Source organism: Pygoscelis adeliae, unplaced genomic scaffold (assembly GCF_000699105.1).
Source record: "Pygoscelis adeliae isolate BGI_AS28 unplaced genomic scaffold, ASM69910v1 Scaffold171, whole genome shotgun sequence".
In the NCBI taxonomy this organism is placed as follows: domain Eukaryota; kingdom Metazoa; phylum Chordata; class Aves; order Sphenisciformes; family Spheniscidae; genus Pygoscelis; species Pygoscelis adeliae.
Genome location: NW_008824186.1, coordinates 8466963 through 8490138, shown reverse-complemented (window position 1 = coordinate 8490138; position 23176 = coordinate 8466963). Strand labels below are relative to the sequence as shown.

At 37.5% G+C, this 23176-nt stretch overlaps 1 protein-coding gene across 1 annotated transcript in view; it reads left to right on the top strand.

Moving 5' to 3' along the window:
- Nucleotides 1-23176, top strand: part of SHANK2 (SH3 and multiple ankyrin repeat domains 2) — a 319337-nt gene that overhangs the window by 159051 nt on the left and 137110 nt on the right. Inside the window, exons 14-15 of the mRNA XM_009334543.1 lie at nucleotides 18142-18224; nucleotides 19840-19964. Of these exons, the coding sequence (XP_009332818.1) occupies nucleotides 18142-18224; nucleotides 19840-19964 (208 nt within the window). The remainder of the gene's footprint in view (nucleotides 1-18141; nucleotides 18225-19839; nucleotides 19965-23176) is intronic.

Genomic DNA, 23176 nt, shown 5'->3' with positions numbered 1-23176 from the left:
GTAATTTTGTAATTTTTGTAAAATAATACCAGGAAAACTTAAAAAATGGTTTTGGTGTCCAAGTTTCCAAACCTAGTTAGTTGCTGGAAAATAAAAAAACTTGTTTCTCTGAGGTGCATATAATAACTTACGGTAATGATATATTTACAGAAAACATATACCATGATGAAAGGTAAACTTCCCTTTTCATGCTTTACAAACATGACATACAGCAAAACGCTGTTCTGATACACAAAACAGAGTTTTGCTGTCCTAAAACTGCATTAGCACACAAAGTTGCGTTTCAGATACTTGACTGAGGCTGCAAATCAGCTTTTTGTACATCTAAATGGTAATTTTACTGGTGCTTATGTATTGCTGGTAAAGAAAAAGAATTTGCATTTAAGAATCTGACTGGAGATTACTATGTCTTGTTAGTACGTACGGATTTAATTCTTAGCATGGGCTTTTTCAGGGAGGGGAATTGTTAAAAGAGGCAAACAAGATGTCAAACTAACAGCAGTTCTCGATATTTCCAAATTTGTACTGCTTTGCTTTCTGTTATCAATTCCTATCAAAGTAAGGCAGGAATATAGCAAAATAGATTTAACTGCTTGCAGCTAAGTTTTAATAAACATTTGTCAGAAGGCAATTGTGCCTACGTTCTAAGAAGAGCTTTGAAACCAAAGTATTAACAAAACCGATCCAGTTCGTTTATGGAGATGATGTGGGGGAGTGAGGGGAAGTGTCTGCTCCATTCTCTTTTTCCTTCCCTCTCCCAAAGGGTAAAAATTGCTGAGTAGAAACACTCTGTTCATAAATGTATATTAATGGACTTATTCACATGCAGGAAAATATATTGTACACGGCATTTTTCATCTTTAGGAGAATCTGCTGCTTGAGTAATGGAGGTTCATTAAATCCTATTTCAGCTTTGCATAAGAGATCAGTTAACCATACATTAATACTTCAGGAAAATGGGTAGTGTGCTTACTAATACGTAGAAAGGGAGTGAGATTTGCTTGCCAGTACAAATAGTCATTAAATATCATACAAATATAATATTTGAAACTACCAGATCTAATGTATTATCTGCTTTAAATGCTGACGGGATACATTAATTCTGTTATGCAAAAATAATGTTGTCTCTTGCAGCTGTCATGTGCTGCTACTGCTGACGTTCCTTTACATGGATTCCTTTACTATTTTATTAAAACCTTTTAAGAACTAATTACTTCCAATTGTTTTCCTTTAATCTGATGCAGAGGACAAATGTTGAAGGGAATAGGCTTTTTAACAATGGCATACATGTGAGAGAGGGTAAAGTTTCTTACGCTAGCAGGAGCTCTTATTGGACATACAGGAGTAAATACATGTAAATACATTTGTCTTGGGCTGCAGCTCTGGAGGCTGAGGTGGCAAGTGGGACGGGCAAAGTTTCCTTCTGCCTCCCCAGATGGAGCAAGCAGGCAGCACAAATGGTGTCAGATCCCAGGAAATGCCCTGGCCTGAGGCTGTGCTTGCTTGACTTACAGCCACAGAGAGGAACAGAAAGCAGGCATGGAAAAATCATAGAATCACAGAATAGTTTGGGTTGGAAGGGACCTTTGGAGGTCGTCTAGTCCAACCCCCCTGCAATGAGCAGGGACATCTTCAACTAGATCAGGTTGCTCAGAGCCCCGTCCAACCTGACCTGGAATGTTTCCAGGGATGGGGCATCCACCACCTCTCTGGGCAACCTGGGCCAGTGCTTCACCACCCTCAGCGTAAAACATTTCTTCCTTAGATCTAGTCTGCATATACCTTCTTTTAGTTTAAAACCATTAACCCATGACCTAAAGAGCAAATACACCAACAAAGTTGCGAGGAGGTAATGTAAGACTGCTTTGACGTGTCTCTGGAGTTTTGTGTCTTCCCTGTATCTGTGGGCAGCAGTGGTCAAGACAACCGTGGGATGTTGGTTTTGAGAGCTGGAGCGGATCCCATTGAGTTTGTTAGGAAAAATGTTTGTTTGGGTCTGTCTTGTCTAGGCTGGATGGGCAATATTGTGATCAGCAAAGCAAAAGCTTCCAAAGTATTATAAATATTCTTTAGAAGTCTAGTTAAAGTTCAGGACTACCTTTAATTCAAACAAAATAATTTGTAGGTCTTAAATCAGTTATTTCATGGAGTCCTCTTTCATCAAGGTCGAATTCCAGTTTAATAACAGAAATTATTGCTAAGGCATAGCATGGATGTTGGAATTAAAAAAAAATTCTTTATTTTTTTAAAAATTAAAAATAAGGTAAACCTTTAGAAAATTTTATCTGCTTTTTAACTGAAGTGAGGGAATTAATTAATTCTCTCAAGATAGGACAGTGAATTGTTCAGTCAGGAAAATCGGAGAGAAGACAAAATTAAGTTATCAAATTAAAATATGTGAAATGAATTAGTTGTTTAATTTCAACTGTAAAATGTTAACACCTTTTTAAATGTGATGTGACTGGTGATAAAGTGGTAACTTAGTTTTCATACTCCGGAGACATAAATAATATGAGCAATTTGGGTACTATGCAAAGATTATAAACTTGATTTGGTGGAAAACATAATCCAGTTGCCTTCACGGATTCGGAAGCTTTAGTACACAACAGTGGAAACTTTTACTACTGCATTAATTGCATCATCTCCCTCCCACCCCCAACAGAACAGTGAAATAGCAGAAGTCAATAGCATAACTGAATGCCGGCTTCAATGCAATTATGAAGTATGCGGTAGAACTGTAAGGTTTCCTGCCTTTTCTGTCTTCCCTTTCTTCACAGTACAATCGACTTTCACATCTTGGTTTTTTTTTCCTAACCACTTTAACTGGTACTAATCACTGCATGGGAGAAGTTTTCTTGGTGCCTTTTCTTGACATCCTGTGGCTACAGCAGTATTAAGAAGCTCACAGGAGAGGAGGTGATAATAAATAACCTTTTTCAAAGGCTTGTTGCTACGAAGTTAATAATGGGACCAAATTATTTGCCTTCTGGTTTTAGTACTATTTTTCTGGATGACAAGAAAGAGGAAAATTGGATTGTGTAGTCTGGGAGGTATGTGTAAGAAAGCTTAATTAAAAGCTTAATTCGTTAACCCTGATGCCCCTACTTGGAGTCAGGTGGCAGCATCCATATCTCCTGAGCATAGGAGCTGACAGAAGCAGCTCCTCAAAAGCCAATTTACATACAAACATGTAACAAAAATGAGAGATTCTTCTTGGCTGTATATCCCAGCAATTCTCTGTTGATGTTGTCATCTGCACTGTTGGATAGCGCAGTATAAGCTTTAATCCTAGACAGCTCAGAGAGACTCTTTGGCACAGCTGAAGCTGTCTACCCCTGTAATTCAGCATACTGCATAGTGCTTTTTATTTATTTATTTTTTAACCTGCAGAACCTACCTGTTGAATACCTCAGTCTTTCTCCCAAAGTTGTGGTGTAAATGGTGCTGTCTTAATAGTTTAAGCATTAGGTATGTTACACAGTAATTACACTTTTTTTTAGTGGAAGCTCTCAATTTGATGCAGAAATACTTTAATCTCGTTTGGTATCTGGTTTCATGTGGATATTTTACATAAATATATCATCTTCCTTCTGGAAAAATGCAATTATTCATCACTTTAAATATATATTTAAAATGGATGGAAACCTTTTGAAGAGTTCTGGTCCTTGCAAGTCATGAGGTACGTAACAGGGAGCTAAGGGACCTTTTCCTGGTTATGGCTTAGCAGTGGTCCTGCTTCCGTCTTGCGGTGGATCCAGCGTACATACTTGCTGACTGCTGCTTGCTTCTGTGCAGCCATCAGCAGCGATCTGTTAAATCCTGGCAAATGGTTCTTTGCAAAAATTGAAGGAATGTATAGGAGCCCTTGTTATTTTTTATATCCTGCTTGCCACATTGTCGTGTTGGTTCTCCCTAGGCCTGCAGAACAGTGAGGGACTGAGAGGGGTATCGTTACGTAGAGAATAGGTCCTTCTGCATTGACATAACTGACTTTTTTGGCTTTCTGTTGGATGGCCCCAGTTCCACTGTACTAATGTCTTCTGTGAAGTTTGTGCTGTTCAGTTGATCTCTGGCAGGAACTGGAGTAAGGATATTAAAATGGATACTGTTCTTTCTTAAAAATAAATTAATGCTTTCTGTTACTTTATTCTGGGATTGATACATTCATAATAAGTTGAAAGTGATTTTACAGTTCTTCTGAGCTGCAGGCATAGGTTTTAAACATAATTCTTGGTTTCCTTTTCTCTGGTGGAAAGAAGTAAAAACAGTAGTAGTTTAACTACTACTACATACGTAGCTCAGTTTTTGTCTGGGAGATAGTAGCAAAAATATCTGAGTATGCTCATAGTTGTAATGTATATATAATGTACATAGATAGAACCACATGATATAGTGATGTGGTTACATCTGAATGCTCGTTCAGATTTTAATGATTTAAGATCTCCGCGTATGTGATACTGCTGGTTCTTTTAGGCATAGAGAACAATCAGCACCAACCAAGTTATAGAAAACAAAGTATGTAAAATATTGTGTGTGCGTGTATTGTGACTTTATTTCTAAAGATATTTTGTTGGGCTTGCCTGATGCTGGTTCTGAATTAATTCATTTTCTGTGAATATAATAGTCTGATAGCGCTGAACTGCTCTTAAAGTGTGAGGCAGGAAGACAAGGGTAGCTCATTTTTAATACCTTCTGCCTCATTAACTTGAAGAATATAATTCAATACAATTTGGAAAATTATATATATGTTTAAGCAATAATTAAGGCATTGTAGATTTTGTGGAACAGGTGGAGATGTAAAATGTGAAGTTTTCATTTACAGTTATTTAATTTCTAATGAAAATGATCTTACTTGCTAATAAACAACTTCACACTTTGCCTCCCCTGCTGTTGTGTGCTGCCAGGACTGAGCTTTTTATGTTGGTGACTACAGAAAATACTTAAAGTAATTGCTAAAACAGGAGGTAAAAAGGGCGCGTGTGTATACGTACCTGAACTGTAGTATCTCTTCATTGAAATCTGTAGTATAATAGCATAAAAATGCAATATTAAAGTCTAATACAATTACAGGAAGATACAAAACTATATGGTGAGTGGTAAGAGTTTCCATGAACTTGTAAGTGCATTTTTAAGTTGTTTGCTGCCTTAATAGTGAAGTTTGTTTAAAGCACTTCAGTAAGATCTTGCTTTTAGCAACTAATGGTTTTGTAACTAATGATTAAAATCTGTCAGACATTTTCTGAGCTAGATATTTGCCTAAAGTTTTAGTGGTAAAGTGTTAGCAAAGAAAGACCAACAGTTTCCGAGACCAAAGTTGAAAAAGAAAAACTATATAGCTCTTCCCAAATTTAAAATTAAAATGCTCTTTCTGAAGAACTTTAAGGGCCCACCTCTAGTGCCAGTGAAAACCTAACTGTGTAACTACGGGTACAGAAGGTCCTGACTGCAAGGGCCATGATTTGGTGGATGTGCCATTTCCCGCACCGCAACTGATACTCTCAAGCTCAGCAGTATTTTCTCTGTAACTCCTCCGACCGGGTGCTGGAGGACAGGATGTGTTTAAATATCAGAACTGAAAGCAGCAGCCTGTGTCCTGTGCATGAGGAGGAATAAAGTTTTCTAAATCAGAATAGAGAAAACAAACAAAAAAAAGGAAAAAGGAGTGGAAATGACAGAAGGTGAGGACAGCAAGAAAAGATCGTGAGGGTGTGATACCAGGTTAGTTAGAAACAGGAGCCACATAATTAGATGCAAGGGTAGACCAGAGGAACACAGGAGATTAAAAAGTTTGTTTTTCGGGGGAAAGGAGAATGATTAAGGTTCTAACAATTAGTGTTTTACATTCCTGTCTCCTAGCCTCCACTGGGATGACTTAGCTTCCTCTGTGTGACCTTTCATTCCCTGCCCCACTGCACCTTTGGCCGCCTTCTTCTCACCTAATCACTAGATGAGCAAAAGCTGACATATGGTGCCTCTGATTGTAAGTGATGCATTTTTAAGTTTTGGCAGGCCAAAAGGAACAAATAACTGTTGAGCTCGCACTGTGGGCTTTCCTCCAGTGGGAGCGATGATTTAAACAATTTTTTTTTTTCCTCTTTCCAGCCAGATTTTCACAAATATTTATTGCATTTGCAGAATTCGATCTACAAGGCAAATTCTAAGGGTGACTGGCAGGCAACATATATCTTTTTTTCCTCTTAAAAGAAGAAACTATCGAGAAGTCAGAAAGGGGTTGACTTTCATGCTCTGAGTAAAGCTGGTCACCTCCCCTGTGCAAAACGTAAGGTTGATGGGAGGAGGATGTCTTGTTTTGTCTCGGGACAAATAGATGTGCTGTATAGTTGTATTTCTTTATCAATTGGATGGGGTCAAACCGTACAAAGAGGGACCTGCTAAAGAGCAAGCAATAGCTGGTGTCAGGGTGTTCACCTGGAATAAAGAAGTTCTGGGCTTGAGTCCCATGTGTGTTAGACTGCTTTGACTTAAACCCATACCTTGTATTGCTGATGAATGCCAAGAGCCTGGGGATAGACCGATTCTTTATCCAAGTCTTTTGAAACTACTATTCTTTCGCTGAGCCAAGAGACAGATGCTAGCTCTGTCCTAGAGGTTGTGGCATGCAGGTGGGGATGCTAGGTTTGAATGGTTGGCAGATATACCAATTGAATAGCTGGTGATATTGCTGGGGGTGCCCGCTCTCTCTGACATAAAATTTCATCCCATATTCTGGAGAAATAATGTCTAACGAAGGCTTAATTTAGACTAAAATATATCAACAAAAGATCTGCTTTAATGGATAAGCATTTCACTAAAACTGATTTCATGGCAAAATTCTGAACAGAAGAATAGTGAATGTTAAGTTAAATTACGTGCACTAGGAAATAGCGGTAACTGCATATTTAGAAAAAAAGACTGTTACCCATGTGTCTTCTAATTTCTCCAATTTTAAATTAAAAAAAGCATGTTGGGCACAGGTAACAGGTCTCAGAATTAAGAGTTCAATGCTACAATTGAAAACTAGGGCTGATACTGAGTAGATTGTGTGACGCTTTAAACTAGCATTTCCAAAGACTGACAGTGTAGCACTGGCAGATTTGTAGAACAGTTGTAGCTGTAGCAGAGGTGGTTTATACCTCTGCTGTAAACACTTCAAATGTCATAAATTCTGAAATACACTTAAAATTAAACTCTGTGCATCTTAAGTTAGTCCTCAATAGAGTTGAAATGATAAACCAAAATTTTTTACCCTGTCTCCAGTACTCACAAAATAAAAGCTTCATATTTCCAGAAATTACACGTCAGTGCAACCAGCGAGCTATAGCTGAACGTCAAAGGAAAGGGGGCAATAAGGAGAGATTCCAGTTCAACATTCACTTAATTAAGAAAAGTAACTGCCAATTTAAATAAAGCAGAGTTATCTCTCTTCATCAGCTGATATCTGTAAAGTCAGTAATTTTTCACTGCTACCAAAATTGTGGGCTGAACTGTCCATGCTTTGACAAAATTACTGAAAATTATGATACTGTTAGGAAAGCTGTTAAGATGGACATTTCTCAAGGTGTTTTGCAGATAAGTAAACAAAATTTGGAGTAAGCTTAAAATAACTCAAGGGCTTAGTGTAATTAGAGAAGTGGAGAGAGGGGAGAATATGTTTCAGAAAAAAGGCAGAGATGCCACCTCTTTTTTGACGTTAATGAGATTGTAAAACAATATGGTAATTAGTCAGGATTTTTAAAGGGATATGTGCAAATTAAACTCCAGTTGAAGCGACCTCTTAATTTCTTTTCAGTAAAATCCTAGAAAATCAAAGTTTCTCCCTCTATACTGTGTTTTTAAAGCTCTTGGAGAAGAAAAAAGTGGGAAAACGCTTTCAGAAAAAACTTTCCTCTATGCCTTTGTTAATACCTCCTTTGTTTTGAGACAGAACTTGAAACTTACTGGTAACATGCCTTATACTAAAGTGTCATAAAATTATACAGGAATTTTAACACTGATGATTAAAGCACTGTACACTTCTGTACAATGTAGATTTTTAAGTGAAATACTTACATCTGCAAAGCTGAAATGGGCAGTCAGGGTTACTCAGACTTCTTGTGGTTAGAGCTGTATTCAGTTTCCAAGGAATGCAGGACAGGAGGACGATAATTCCTCCTGCTCATCATAGCAAACAGGGTGTGATGGAAACCCTGAGGGATTCCCTTAAAACTAGTTTGAAACTCATGGTTATCACCAGTCCCTTTCCTCTATTTCATAATTTATTTATGTTTAGCCTTTAGTATGTTTAGACTCTCGGAATGGCTGAGTGAGCAAATCAAGTTACGATACTGAAATGTATAGTGAGTTTAATAATAGTTGTAAAGACCTGCAATGTCAAACTGCTACCTTAAAGGGCTTGTAACACATTTTAAAAGTGCTGAAGAAACACTTTTTTTTTTTTTTTTTTTTTTTTTTTTACTAACAGTGTGACTAAAGTGTATTATAGAAACACAAATCAAGAGATCCTGAGGAAGGCGTGTATAATCCCCTGTATTACCATGGAATGTGCACGTGCCAAAGCATGATGACAAAACTGTGCAAGAAGAAGGGAATACAGTGTACCATGTTTTTCAGCAAGACAAGGAGCAAGTAGTGCAGCTTGGTTGGGGGCTGTTGGAGTACTCTGGGGAAGCACCAAATGTGCTTGTCCATCTCTTACACCCCTCTCTGCTGTTGGCCTTTGGCAGAGACAGGATGTCGGGCTCCAAGAACTGACACATGTTCAACCCAGCATGGTTGTGCATATGTTCCAGTGGCGCTCTCTAAAAAGGGAAGGAAAAAATTCAAAGTCCAGTCTGATGTATGCCAACTCTGAGATAAGCACAGAGATTGATTAGCAAGCTTTATGAACTAGTTCCAATGCTGCATCAGCTGAAGAAAATCTTTATTATTATATATGGTTATGTTTTTGTTGACTCATACCATTATCTTAGATCTGGGTTTACTTCCCTGGTTCTACCTTTGTTATTTGTCCTATTTGCTAACCTTGAACGTGTTCTTTTCCTTGTTGCTGGGGTTGTCTGTGATAATACTGACCACCTTTAGCAAAAAACATCTGGAGAATTATTGATTAAAAAAACCTATATAGAAAAGCAGTGTTGTTATTAATAGCTATTATTATTACTATTCCTTTTGTGTAAATACTTTAAATGTTAAGATGCTTAGGGAGCAAATTCCTATTTCTGTGTGGTTTGGTGGCAATAGCAGGGGCTGGAACTGCAGCTGGTTTGGGCTAGAAAAATACAAACCTAAAAAGTAAGGTGGATAAATATTCTAGTTACATAAACATATGTATGTGTTTGTACAGTCTATTTGCTCAAGGCTCATAGTATGAGCAATGAATATTAATATTTTCATAGTGCAGGCTTAAATTGCTCAAATGTTTGACAATTACAACTGAAAATTGCTACTAAGTATCAGGTATAAGTGGAGTGTGCTGTAGCCCAAAATACTAATGTGATTGATGGAACATCTGTATGAAATAGTTTGAAGGCCTCTGCCTTATAAAACCCTCATGTTCTATACTAGAAGGACACCTGCCTGAATGTTTCATGTTTAGTTTTTACTTTATCATGTGTGGTACTTGAATTGACTATTTTTTTTTAAATACAAATGAAATTAATTAAGATAGAGGAATGAAGGTTTTATTTTTTTTAATCTCACTTTACCGCTCTCCTCACCCCACCATGCTTTTTTGTTTTCTCCCTACCAGTGCAGATGCAAGAGAATAATAACATTTCTCTTAAAAAAGACTATATATACTCATTGTATTGCGTGTATATATATAGTGTGTATATGTATTCATATATGGATATCCATGTATCCATACATATGGGTACATATGTATCCCATATATAGTATGTGTGTGTACATATATAGGATCATAACCTTACCACTGACTTTTTTTTTTGCTTCATATCCTATTCTAAGATTTCTGTATAATATAAAATCAGGCTTTTACTGGATGATTTATATTTCCAGGCAGTTGTCTGACTTCCTGTTTTGCTATATCAGTATGTTACTTTAGTGGTTACAGTTTCAGCAACTTCAGGTGAGAACAGGGAAAAAACCAAAAGTAGTACTAGCCAAATCAATTGACTCCGGTATTACTTCAGATTACCTGCTCCCTTCTCCTACACACCAAAGAATATGATATTAAGTGTGATTAAAATTAAAAGAAATTAAAGTGCAATTAAAAGAATGTGGACTGATACCCAGAGATAGCGAGAGGAAGTTTCTCCTTGGTTCTACATAAAGAAATTATGTAGCTTCTTTGCACTTGTGTCATAAAATTTAATGTTTCTCTTTTAAAACCTGTATCTCTTCGTAATGTTTATAGCATAAATTCATTGAAGTATATAGCACTGTTACTTTCTTTAACATAGGTTGCTTCTTTATAATCATGGCTGATCGTTTGGGCAACTCTGTGAATCACAAGGCTGGAAAAAGTAGCACAATCTTTCTGATTTCCCAATTCTTATCAAATTGCTTTGTGACTGATATTTTAATTTTTCTGGTAACTTAGTGAAGAACTGTTCATTTTTTATCAAGGGTATCAAGTATTCAAAATCCAATAGAGACGGCCTGATCACTTGTTGAAAAGTGCGAATGAAACACCTTTTTAAGTGGAAGAAGTTACATGCCCTGTCAGGTTTTACTGTAGTCTGTAACTTCCTCACAATGCAATATAGACCTGTGCGATATAGGAATTAGGGAATATCTAAATGTCTTTTACGGCACGTAACAGTTTGGCGTATACCTCTTTCATCAACAAATGAGTTTCAATGGAAAATATGCAGCCTTGCTTTTCTTGTGGTCGTAGATCTCTATGCGATGTTTACTGAACTCTAGAAACAGCACTGATAGAGGAGATCTGAAAGACAAGTATATGGATATAGGAAGTATATAGGAGTATTGCTGAAGCATCCTCTCTTCTTTTCCCATTCCTTTACTTGGCCTGAGTGTAGCCAGCTGAGGAAGACCTGACTATGCCAAGTTAGCCATTCAGCTATGGAGGAAATGTAAATTTGGCTGAGGATGTGTCCTTTCTACTGCACTTTGAAGTTATTTGCCACAGATAAAGCCAGAGAGAACAATAGTGCAAGGGTGGTGGTGGTGGTGGTCTTTTTTTCCTGCTGTTTTTTCGCTTGAGTGCCAGCTGTGCCAGTTAGGCGTTGATACACAAGCAACTGTTGGAAGCACTAGTAAAGATACTGTCGTATGCCGCAATTTCCTTGAGAGCACCTGTGAAGCTGGAATCCATAGGTAGTACTAAGCATTCTACTCCACGCTGCATGTCCATGTGCAGCCCTGATTTTGTAATTGTTTTTTGGTGAAATAGCAAAATGACTTGGAGTCGCTGTCATTGTGAATGCCTGATGAAATAATGCTTATTCTCCAGTGTAACTGTTTTGAAAACACTAAAGGGTGTTTTGAGAATTGTATTAGCTTTTATGGATGGGCAGCTTTGTTGCCTCCAAATAGGACCTCTAATTCATCTAATTCAGTTTTAACAGTAAATGTTGTACTGGTGTGAGAATTCTGGATCATGGTAATGAAACAATTGTTTTGGGAAACAGCTCAACTTCAGTCTAACTCCACTTTATGTACAGTAGCTCCATGGAAGAAAATGTAGGCCTGTGCCCCAATACCCTATCTGAAGAAACAAGAAACAATTACATCTGTGAGTTCCTACAAACAATTTTGATGTTTTTTTGGGTAAGGAGAAGAAAGGGGAAAGTCAAACACTGCAAAGAAAGGAAACAATGTTTTTACTTAGATACCCGATAGTGAGAATCTCTTGGCCTTGGATGTTGAAGAGCAGAAAGGATGACCCTGTGTTTTCTGTTCTTCTATGTGATTCTGTTCATCCCTTCTCTGTCATATTTTAATTATTGTACCATCATTATACTCCTTGGACTTCTATCTTCAGCTACCTAATAAGGAGTTTATCAACTTAAAGTTAACTGTTCTCCAGTATTTCTGTTCTAATGACAGGTTGTGTGTTCCTTGAGTATAATGTTGAGGTACTTATCAACAATCTATTTGAAAATATTTTCATACTGCCCTCCTCCCAAACACATCTTGCTATAAACTTCCAGATAAACGTACATTCTTAAGGAAAATCATTTAGACTCATCTTATATGACTGAAATTATACTGGCAGGATTGATCAGTTGTACAGAGTAAGCCCTGTGCATGTGTTTTTGACAAAATATGTAACTGTATTTTTACTGAATATCTCCTGTAAGAGTATGATGTACTTACAGAAGGCATTGCTAGAAGGTGGGAAAAAGTAGTTGAAAAAAGCAAAATGTAGAAAACAAACACACCTTCTGAAAAATGGTAAAACATGTTTCACCAAAATAGCTGGAAATTGTTTTGGTTATTTAAGAAGTTATCATAAGAAACTACGAAAAGATTCTATCAAAGGCAGTAGCACTGGGTTGTGAATTATTTGTTAGCATAATAACCTGTTATTGTTCAAAGCTATATCATATATTTACCAAACAAGCCCATTCTTAAGACAAATTGCATTGCAATGCAGTGAAAGATGTCATCGTGTGAGGGAATCTCTGCATGTGACGGCAACGTGTTACAGAGAAGTTACTATGAGTTTGAATACACGGTTGACTACATCTTGCTGTTTCTGCTTGGGTTGTAAGTGGGTTAGATAGGGACCTGTCTGTGTATTTTCCTATTCGCTGTGCAAAGAACCACGCTCACTGGTGTAACTAATACATCTTGAACAAGTGATTGCTGTTCCGCTTGTTACCAAAGAGCTGTGAAAGCTCTTCTGTAAGACCTACAGCCAGATGATCAATGCCTGGGAAACTTGAGCAATCACATACAGAGGCTTCATTAATCTTGAAGGCTTTAATTACTAGGATTAGCCAATTTTCCTGGAGTCATTACAGTAGATGACTATAAATAGTAAGGTTGACCCCTTCCAGCAATGACATCAAAAGCTTTTCCACTGGAAGTTTGTTATATATTACAATAAGAATTGCTGTAGACATCGTTCCCATTTTATATGGTATCAGGACGGGTAACTTCCCAAAAAAGGGAAATATTTGGAGAGAACATTCTTTATGTGCTTTCATCAGGGGTTGACTGTTGGAACATGCAGTAAAGACCTCCTCTTGAATAGATCTCCAGAATGCCCTTCTATGGGCTTGAACGTAACCACCATAAATTGACTCTTCTAGCCTGAAAGGAATTAATGCGACTGCTTTCAGACATTGTACATATATTTATGGAATGGTTTAGATACTGTTTTATTGTGTCTGGCAAAGTATAAAAAAGGCATTTCCTTTATTGTTGGGCTGTGATTTGATCCTTCTAACATGTAGCTAGCTATGAATTCAGTAGATCTTTCAAAAAGATTGAAATTGCAAGAGTACTGAGGAGAGGACATAGAAAAGGTCTGGTGAAGAGATTTGGATTTACTTGGCCAACTGAAAGAACTTGGAGAGAATAACTTCTCAAGGATGGAGCAAGCCATCTGACTGAAGGGTTTGTGGGCTTGAGAAGGCTACTCATTTGGTTGTAACTCTGGTTCTTTGAATCTCATGTCTGATCCGTTAGATAACTTTTCTGCCTTGGGAGGCTGTAGTCCAGTTTGTTAAAGCTGAAAAGGTTAGACCTAGATTATGTTTCTAGGGGATGCACGACTGGAGAGAATAATGAAAATAATTCCTATTTAAAGTCAGTTTTACTCTGCCTTAGGGAGAGATTGTCAATATACCAAATAGCCATTTTTGTTTTCAGATAACGATGATCATTTCCAGTGGGGTGTACTCTACGTGCTGGTTTTCAGATTGAAATCAGCAATGGTACATGAGATACAAACTTGCCTAAACTTATTCTATGGTCCTGATAGTTTCCATCTCTGTAATTTAGTATTTTAACTTTTGGAGTACGTCATGCTTTAAGATAGGGTGTAGTTATTCTAGTTGTGAAATGGAAGCTAGGTTTCATGGTTTTGCCTCCATCAGGAACCTGTGCTTCAACCTTTATTTTCTTCATAAAGGTCTTTATGAAGGACTTCAAAATTCTACTTCCTTCCTCAAGTCTTGTCTTAATGGGCTGTTAGCAAAGTAGAAATTCTTGCTGTCTTGAAAAGTCCACACACATGATGGTTGTTATAATGAACATAACAGTGCTGAGTTCAAATCTCAGGTGTCTGTCCATGGGTAAATCTCTTTATTTCCCTTTCTCCATTGGTAAGTCTATAAAATGATGGAAATTTTAACAGCTCTGCAAAATTCCTGACCCTTAAAGTGTTAGAGGAGCTACACAAACCGATGAACGAGTATGTTTTCTAATATTTAGTGTTTGGATAAAGCAAAAGTGATTTTAGACTGACTTTTTTTTTTTTGGCCTGAAGTTTTTATATTTAAGATTCTACTTCATGCAGAAATATTCTGCACTTGGTAGTATGTATTTTGCATTTACCTTTGTACGCAATGAATCTTGGACTTACACAGCCCAAAGACAAAGTAGTGTGTGCCTATTTAAGTAATGAGCTATTGATTTTAAAATTACTCATTTTATTACCATAATATGGAAGTAGTAATATTCTGAAAACTCGTCTCTGAAATGGACGCTGTTTAGTTTCAGTTTGAGATGGGACAGAAATGGACTTTAAGGATTTTAGATAGCAGGGACTGTTCAGCCTCATGTAGAGCTGTAAACTGTACTCAAAGCATCTATGAAGAAATGCCTCTTCCTCTTGCTTGAGCTCAGACCTCTGAACAGGCTTACAACGTAATGTCGCCCTTATTTGTCACTGGTAGCTGTACCCTATAGACGTTCTGTTGCTAAGTATTTACAACACCTTCAGGATCAAAGTAACGCTGCCAAGAAGGCTCATTGTGAGAAATTTTGACCTACTTTTACATTTGGCACCGCGTTGCCTGCCAGGACCAGGTAGACTGTGAACAGACCTTCAGCACGTCTTCAGTGAAGAGGTCCGGTCTGACATTGAGATAAGAGAACCCTGTCGTGGCAAAGCAAACAAAAAGCGATACTGCAAACAGTCAGCAGTTAAACTTCTTTCCCCCCCTTTTGCCCCCTTCCCTCAGGGATGCAAAGTGAGTTTGCTGGGGGAAGGGGTGTGGAGGTTGCAAGTTTGGTTCATTTTGTGTGCGTGTTTGTTTCCTATCCTTTTCCTGCTGCTAGTTCTTAGCTCTGCAGCACTGGGGTGAGTGCAGAGAATCAATTTGCCTTCTGTGATTGCTTTAAACAACTTTAAACTGCTCATGCCATAAGGTTATTGCAGGTCCCCTTCTCCTAGCATGTAAATGAGAAGAAATGGCTACACATCTGATTTTTTCAAACATACGTTTTTGCTTTACAGGCTGTGATGGAGTTTTCCTTCTGTAGTACATCACTGAAACAGTATATTAGTAAGCTGTATTTGTCAAGTAACAGAGATCAGTTTGTACATTTTGTTACCAAAAATTCATGTTGCACTTCTGCTTCCCTTCCCTTTCCTCTCCCCCTTGCATGTAAAACACAAAACTTTGTAAAATTTTGGCAATTTAGTATCCCCATTTTCAATGTCTGAATTGAAGTCTAAAACTGTGTAGTTTATGCAATAAATGTGCTGTACGTGAAAAGAAAATCATGGGTGGTTTTCATACTTTTAATCTGAACAGTCATAGACCTCTGCATTAGGGTGAAGTGAACATAACTTGAAAAAGCCTGTTCATTTCATTAGCTGACTGTGAAAGGACTCTAGATGGGTTTTTTTAGGTGTAGATGCCTAACGTTGATCAGGTGAATTGATCCTGAGTTTTCCGAGCACGGCTTTTGGAACTTCAGCCTTCAGCTTTTTAAGGAATGATATTATGAATTTGTTTGGTTTTATCAACACAAATGAAAGAATCAGAGCAAGGTTTGGTGAGGTACCTAGCTAATAGGCTTCTGAATTCCTTCTATTAATGAATTGAGATGAGAGTGGGATTTGGGTAGGGGAGAGGGTTTTTTGTCAAGGGTTTTCTTTGAACCAAACACTTTCTATGATTAGGGTCTCAAAAGTAGCCTCATAAGTTCTATTAAGCTATTGACTGTTTACAAGGAAAGTTTAAGGAAATGGGGTTTATTAATTTGACCGTGTATTAATAAAAATGCTGGAGACAGCTTTACTGTTGACTCTTTGGGGGATAAGTATGGAGCCCCACCTGTAAAAGGAAGACAATAAGCCAGTACGCTTGTAGGTTCAGTCAGTTTCTGTAACATTAGGACATTGATGGAGGGCTTCAGAGCTACAGTATGGGCTCCGAGGGTTGCATATTCCACCCCAATATCCCTGAACAGGAGTGTGTTTGGCTTTCTCGATAAATAGATGTTTTCTTATTATATCCTTCCCATAGCAGGGCTGTTAATTGTAAGAGAAGGTAATGTCTGAATTATACAGTAAATAATAGTAAGTTGAGAGACAGTGTTCAAAAGCTGTTTATACTTACGGAGATCAGCTGTTGCTCAGAAAGTCACCATTGTGGTAGTTTTAATTCATGTGTTATTCCATTCGGTGGTGTTTAAATACTTTGTAGTTTGGAAGACATAATTACATCATCACTTCAGCCGTAACATGAAGTTGCATCCCTCAGTTGGAGTTGGAAAGTCACCAAAAGGATAGTCTGTGATACACGAAAGATCTGGAGTTTGGAGGCTGTCCGTTGGTGTCCTGATATCATCATCCTTGTCTTTGTTCAGAGCTTTAAATAAAAAGGTCACACCAATTTTTCTTTAATTAGTTTCCTCCTCCCCTTCTGGATTATTAATGGCACTGAAGCAGATCCGGTCCCTTATTGTATTGAATGCTTTAGCGACTAGATTCTGTACAAGACCAGTGGTAACAATAGTTGGCTAGTAAAAAATTAAGAAAAGAAAAGAAAACTTGCTCATACTTCTTGGTATCTTCAGCAGTTTTGTAGGTATTTTAAAGCCAACCCAGCAGCTTGTTTTGCAGTGCTTACGATTCATGAATACTTAACCCCTGACACTGTCTTTATTCAGAAGAATGTCTTGCAACTTGTGCTGTGTAATGGTTTTATACTTAAAGGAGCGTTCAAAATCTTTTTTTTTTCTCTTTTTTTACTTTGAGCTTATTTTTAGTAACCTGATGTTTAATGAAAGACACTAAATAACTTAAGGCTTTTACAGCTCATTCCCTGTATATGAAAGGTCCCGTTTTAATGTGGATTTTACGTATTTTCTTCATCTACCGTCTACTTTTTTCTTAACCAATGACAGTAAGATTCCTAAGGCTACTTTCTCTTTAAGGACATACTGCTTACATAAATAGTCCTTTACACCATCTCCTTGTTTTATAATATTAATTGTTTATCAGAAGATGGGAAATATTCCTTAGAAATGTGTTTTCCTGATTGTGCATGCCTTGTTACTATTTCAATTATGCAGATTCTTGATGCTGTGGAAATTTGTGCTTGATGACGCCAAGGCAGCTGCACGTTGTTAGCATTGTAGGCTGTCAGATGATCATGTGGGATTCTTGCAGCATGCAACATTCAATAGGATTGAAAAAGGGCTTTTGATGCAAGGCATAGCTTTCAGAATATATTTGTGCCTTTTAGTTAGCTGATATAAAATCATAATTTACTATCTTTAAATTTAAAATGCTGCCTCATTTTTCTTCTGGTTGGTTTCATTTTGGCTTCACTAGAAGATGCATCTGGTACATCCACGATTGAGGAGTTTATTAATGATACTGTCGTTCAGTTCACTTACTTTTTTTCCTTTTAGAGTCCTAGCTAGCCCACAGATTACATGATCACATGTTCATTCAGTCATTCATATAGAACACAAACCACCATGCATGATTTCTTCTTCTTTCTTTTTCCTCTCTGCCTTTTTTATTCTCTTTAAGTTGCTTTGTCATGTTCTCTTTTATCATTAAGCTTAGTCTTTGTCTTCCCCTCGCTACTATTTGTTCTATATTTTCCCATGCTTGGTTACTGCAATATTATTTGATTAACGGGCTGTGATGATGATGAACCTGCACACTGGAGGAGCAGCTACTACAGTGGTGATGAAGGGATGTAATAATGGTCGCTATCCTCGGAATTCTCTCTACAGTGACTGCATAATAGAAGAAAAGGCAGTGGTCCTGCAGAAAAAAGACAATGAAGGATTTGGATTTGTGCTCAGAGGGGCAAAAGGTATGTGCTTCTGTGTGTGTGTGTGTGTGTGATGTGCACTGGCATGAAGAAATTTATACATCTCTGAATATAAGCAGGAATTATTCTTGGTGCACTTGGTTGCTAGACAACAGGATTCTCTGTATGCTCTACTACTCAGACGGATTTTAGTGGCTTCTGTCTGAAGCATTTTGCATTTTTACATAGGAGAAGCACTGTATAATCGTTTTGGGGGGAGAAAGTTTTGTCTGTATTTCTATCGTGTTGGTATGTGTAATATTTTGTCATTAATCTGTTTTGTTGTGCAGTTTACCTAACTATGGGAAACCTGCTTCCCTTATAAAACCTGCTTCTTTATTTCAAATGTCAGTCTATTTAAATAGCTCTATGAATAGAAATAGACAAGAGAGTGATGTTTTGTTTAAAATAGGTGTGGATCTTCTGCAAGGTGACATTGGTGCAGTTTTAGTATGAAAATATGATCTTTTTTTATATCTTCAGAAGCTGCACGTATGTTGCATGGCCTGTAGTGTGCTCATTTTAAAAGCTGTTCATATGTTAAACTGCATGTTACTTTTCTGTATACTAAAATCTTTAATAATGGCATTCTTAAGAGTTAAAAAAAACATTCTTTTTAATGCTTTGCTTTTTAACTTTCAGTCCAGTTTGTTCCTTTTGTATTTAAAAAAAAATATATATGATGGTATGTCCCATCTCTTGCTCCCCCTCATTTTACATGGGTTCTCCCTTGCCTTGCTTGAGCATGAAAATTATTCCATATCTTCATTCTTGGGACATCATTTTTGCTCTCCCTGTTCCCCCACCCCCAAACCAGTGCCACCATAGATTTGCAGTGTTGTAAAAGCTTTTCTAATTTTAGCTAAATAAAAATTGTTGGAGTTCTACTAGGAAAGCCACTAGCGCTGCCTTTTAGCTAACCCATTGGCATGAGTTGTCTGTGCATCGAGCAGGTTACTCCCTCTGTGTAAGCCCAACAATTGTCCCCAGATTTTCTCCGTAACAGTGAGGGCACCTCAGGTGAAAGACCCGAGGACTTTTCTGCTTGTATGTGTACGTGACACAGAGAGAGAGGGGGCTCTTACAAGGCCTGCTGTGCCTCCTTTCCCAAAGAAGTGATTTCTTCTGTTACCTTCTTGTCATACACATCTAAATCTAGAAGAAAAATTCAGTTTGATCTTTTTCATCCCTTCCCACCCACCCCATCCCGCCAGTTCGGCTGGATGCTCTCTTCTGGCTACAGTACATAATTCATTTTTAGCTGGATGTTTCCAGAGTTACAAGCATTTTGCCAGGCATACAAAAGGGTTACTTGAACTAATACTGAACATCCTGGAATACTCAGAATCCAGCTATTGCCTCATACAGCTTGATTTGGTTTGTGTCGGTAAAGAAGCATGTATTTTTCTCTCTGAATTGAAGACCTATGGATTGCAATTGCAGAGAGATTGCACTCTGTTCCCAGCATCTTGATATCCTCTGAGGCAGAGTCCTCTCACTTTTAGCACCCACCATTTTTTAACCATCAATTGGAATGGCCAATAATAGGTCTTTAGTCAAGTGGTATTTGCAAGCACTCCATAACTTTCTGTTTTTAATGTGGTATTTCTTTTTAAAGCTGACACACCAATTGAAGAATTCACCCCAACTCCAGCCTTTCCTGCTTTGCAGTACTTGGAATCTGTGGATGAAGGGGGAGTAGCATGGCAAGCTGGCCTGAGAACTGGAGACTTTTTGATCGAGGTAGGAGATCCTGAAATTTGATTCTCAGTGCTCTGTCGGGGAAATAGTGATGTTCCCTTTGTAGAATTTACTTTGGAAGAAGTGTGTGATGCTTCTGAACAGCAAGTCCGGTGGATTACACCAATAATGCACTTCACTTATCCGTTTTAAAATCTCATGCAGCATTTAGGAAAGCAGTTAGGAAGAACAACGTTCAGGTTGGCTGGGAATTTTCTATTTGTTCTTTTTGTCGTTTGGGAATACACTCTCAGAGAAATGTGGGCGTTTTTATTCTTCTTTGCATTATTGAATTGAAATTTAGACTAACTTCAATATTTATTGTAGGCTATCAATCCTGTGGTCTTCTAAATATTTTGAGAGAGTCACCAAAATTAAGCACTTTTTATGCAACTACTTCTGCAATCAGAAATATCAGTGGTCTAGTGCTGTTTAGCAACCATGGAGAATAAAGCAAATTACTTTGGCTTGAAATTAATTATTTCCAACAGTGCACTGTAAATACATTCATACAAAAAATAAGCAATGGATGTTATTGCAATATAAGTTACTTTATAAAAAGGATATATTTGAATACTCTCTTCATTCATACCAAAAATGTCTTCACATTTTATATTTTGGAGGATTTTTGGTTGGTATTTTAGGTTTTGTTGAAATAGTTGGTACTCCTTTTTAGTGTTACTGGGCAGTTTGCAACAAAATCATGATTTAGGGTTTTCTTCCTCTTCCCCCCACAACGTTTTCATGACCGACAAAGCAATGCTGTGATTCTGTGAAACTAGGTATTTGAAAATAGGTCTTTCGGGATGGGTCGACCAAGTCTTGTCTGCAAGATCTATTGATTTCATTTTACTTTTTCTTCTTAAGGCACATATGTGTTTTGTTCAAGTATTTACTGGTGCTACGACATTTATTTCTGCAGAGCTGGCCTTTGCATTCGGGAGAGGATATAATACGCAGATTTTATTTGTCGTGTGCACTGAACTCCCATGGTGACTGAATTTAAATAGTTGCACCGCTTCTTCTCATTGTAACAATGAAAGAACAGGCTTTGCAGACTTCTAAAGTAAATAGATGTGCATTTTCGTCTGTGCCTTCAAAGTACATTTTTCTTCCTGTTTGTTTACTTAAGAATAAGCATTTAGCAAACTATTAAACAATAGCTTACAAATTGTACTGATATGTACTCTGTGCAAGGACGCTTTCAAAACTATGATTATTGGCGCTAGGTGGTTTTTTTTTTTTCTTTTAAACAATGCTTTATTTTTAGAAGTTGATTTCTTGTTAGGCTTTTAATCTCCAGGAAGTATGAATAGTCTCTACTGGCTTATTTCACAGATAGATTTGATGGTGAATAATGTGTAATTTAATGGAGAGGATTACAGAATGATAACTATGCATATGGATTTTTTTAAGATCTCTGAAGGGATGCAAGAAGTCTGGGTAACTGATTCCGCACAAAGCTTTACTCATTTTCTGGCAAATGAAAGAAGAATTATAATTAATTGTCCAGGCAATTTACTCCTAGCCTTAGCTTAGATGAGCAGTTAAACATGCACATGCATTGCTGAAGCAGGACATTAATCCATATTCTACACAGTCCAGCATATTTGTAATTAATTCTGAAAGAAGCAGTTGTTAGATGCAAATCAAATCAATTTCTGTGTAATTTATGTTCATCGGGGTTATTCTGTTCTGAATTTTGCAACTTAATTAAGAGGATATGGTAATCCTGAGAAATCAGAACTTTGGCATTGTTGAAGACTTACGTTGGAGAAAGGCAGGGGTTTTTTTCTATTTTATGAACTACATGTGCAGTGCACAATACTCTCTAGCTATAGAAAGCCATCTTTGAAGATATTTACACTGATGGAAAAAATTCTGCTGTTGAAATATAAGTGACTGGTCCACCTGCACTTCTAGGAATGCCAAGCTACTTTATTTCTTGTGTTGAACCGAGAAGAGTTAAATGTACTGTACATTGCAGTGAGTGGTTATGATAACTGGTGTAGTTAGTCTGTCTTATTGTTAAATGATTTCTCCCATGACTCTAAAGTTTATGCTGCTGTGTGTAAGTGCCACCTCAACCATTTGTAAGTAATATAATGCATTTATCATAAATGTCACATGAATAATAAAAGAGTTAATGGGCAACTAGGATCCTAATTAGTCCCATTTATAACACTTGCGGCAAGCGTCAGGCTTTTGGGAAGTGAGAGTCCAGTTTGGCAGAGGGCAAAACGCAAGGGAGAGCAGATGTTTCACTCTTGCTCGAGGATGTTCGGTGGCTTGGTGTCACGGAGATAAGGGGAACCTTTTCCCTTACCCCTCACTATGGAAAGACAGGTTTGACAGGTCGATAGATCCTTTACTTGGAAGCAGGAGAGATCAGGAGGGTAGGTGTAGAGAATTACCCATTTCTTCACGTGTAATTATGGTCTCTGGATCTTCTGAAGGGGGTAAAACTTCAATATCAGCTACTGAGCATACTAAAGTAGTTCAACGTTGAAGGTGACACGTGTTGAGCAGAACAAATAAAAGGTCTATACAGAAAAGGAAAAAAAGGTGTTGTCTTGCTTCAGCAGGTAAACAGAATAGATACAAGCTGGAACAGGGTTGGCACAGTTTCATTTGGCTGAGTTTTTATCGTTTGCAGTTTTTCTGAAAAGCCACGTGATACTGATTTGTCCAACCTGTACAATTAATTTTCACGTGAGACTTCAGAGATTAATGTTAAACTTGCCTGTGGAAATAGTGCTCACAGACTCTTCCTTGAAATTTCTGACAATACATGTTTTCTCTCCTTGATTCAAATCCAGTCATATTTTTGTGATAAAATTTGTCATGTGTGTAGTGGCTTTTCTGGACAGAGCACAAATAAAATGTATTGGAAAAGCACGAGTCGTTTCAGAGCTGAAACAGTTAGCTAGAGACAGCTGTCATATATATGTGGATTTTCATAAGCAATTCCACAGCTGCTGATTCATGTGATTTTTTTTCTTAGCTTCGATAAACAATCAGAAATGGAGTATGTTTATGACTGGGTTGTTATAAGTGAGAGAGATTGTATAGCTCACCCTATTTGCTATTTTTCACATTTTTGGTTGATGTTTTCTTGAATCTTGGTATCTGCCCAATTAAAAAGACAGATAAAAGTAAAGCAATATATTAGTGCAAGTGCTATCCAACCTAAAAATTATGGTTTCCATTAGAAG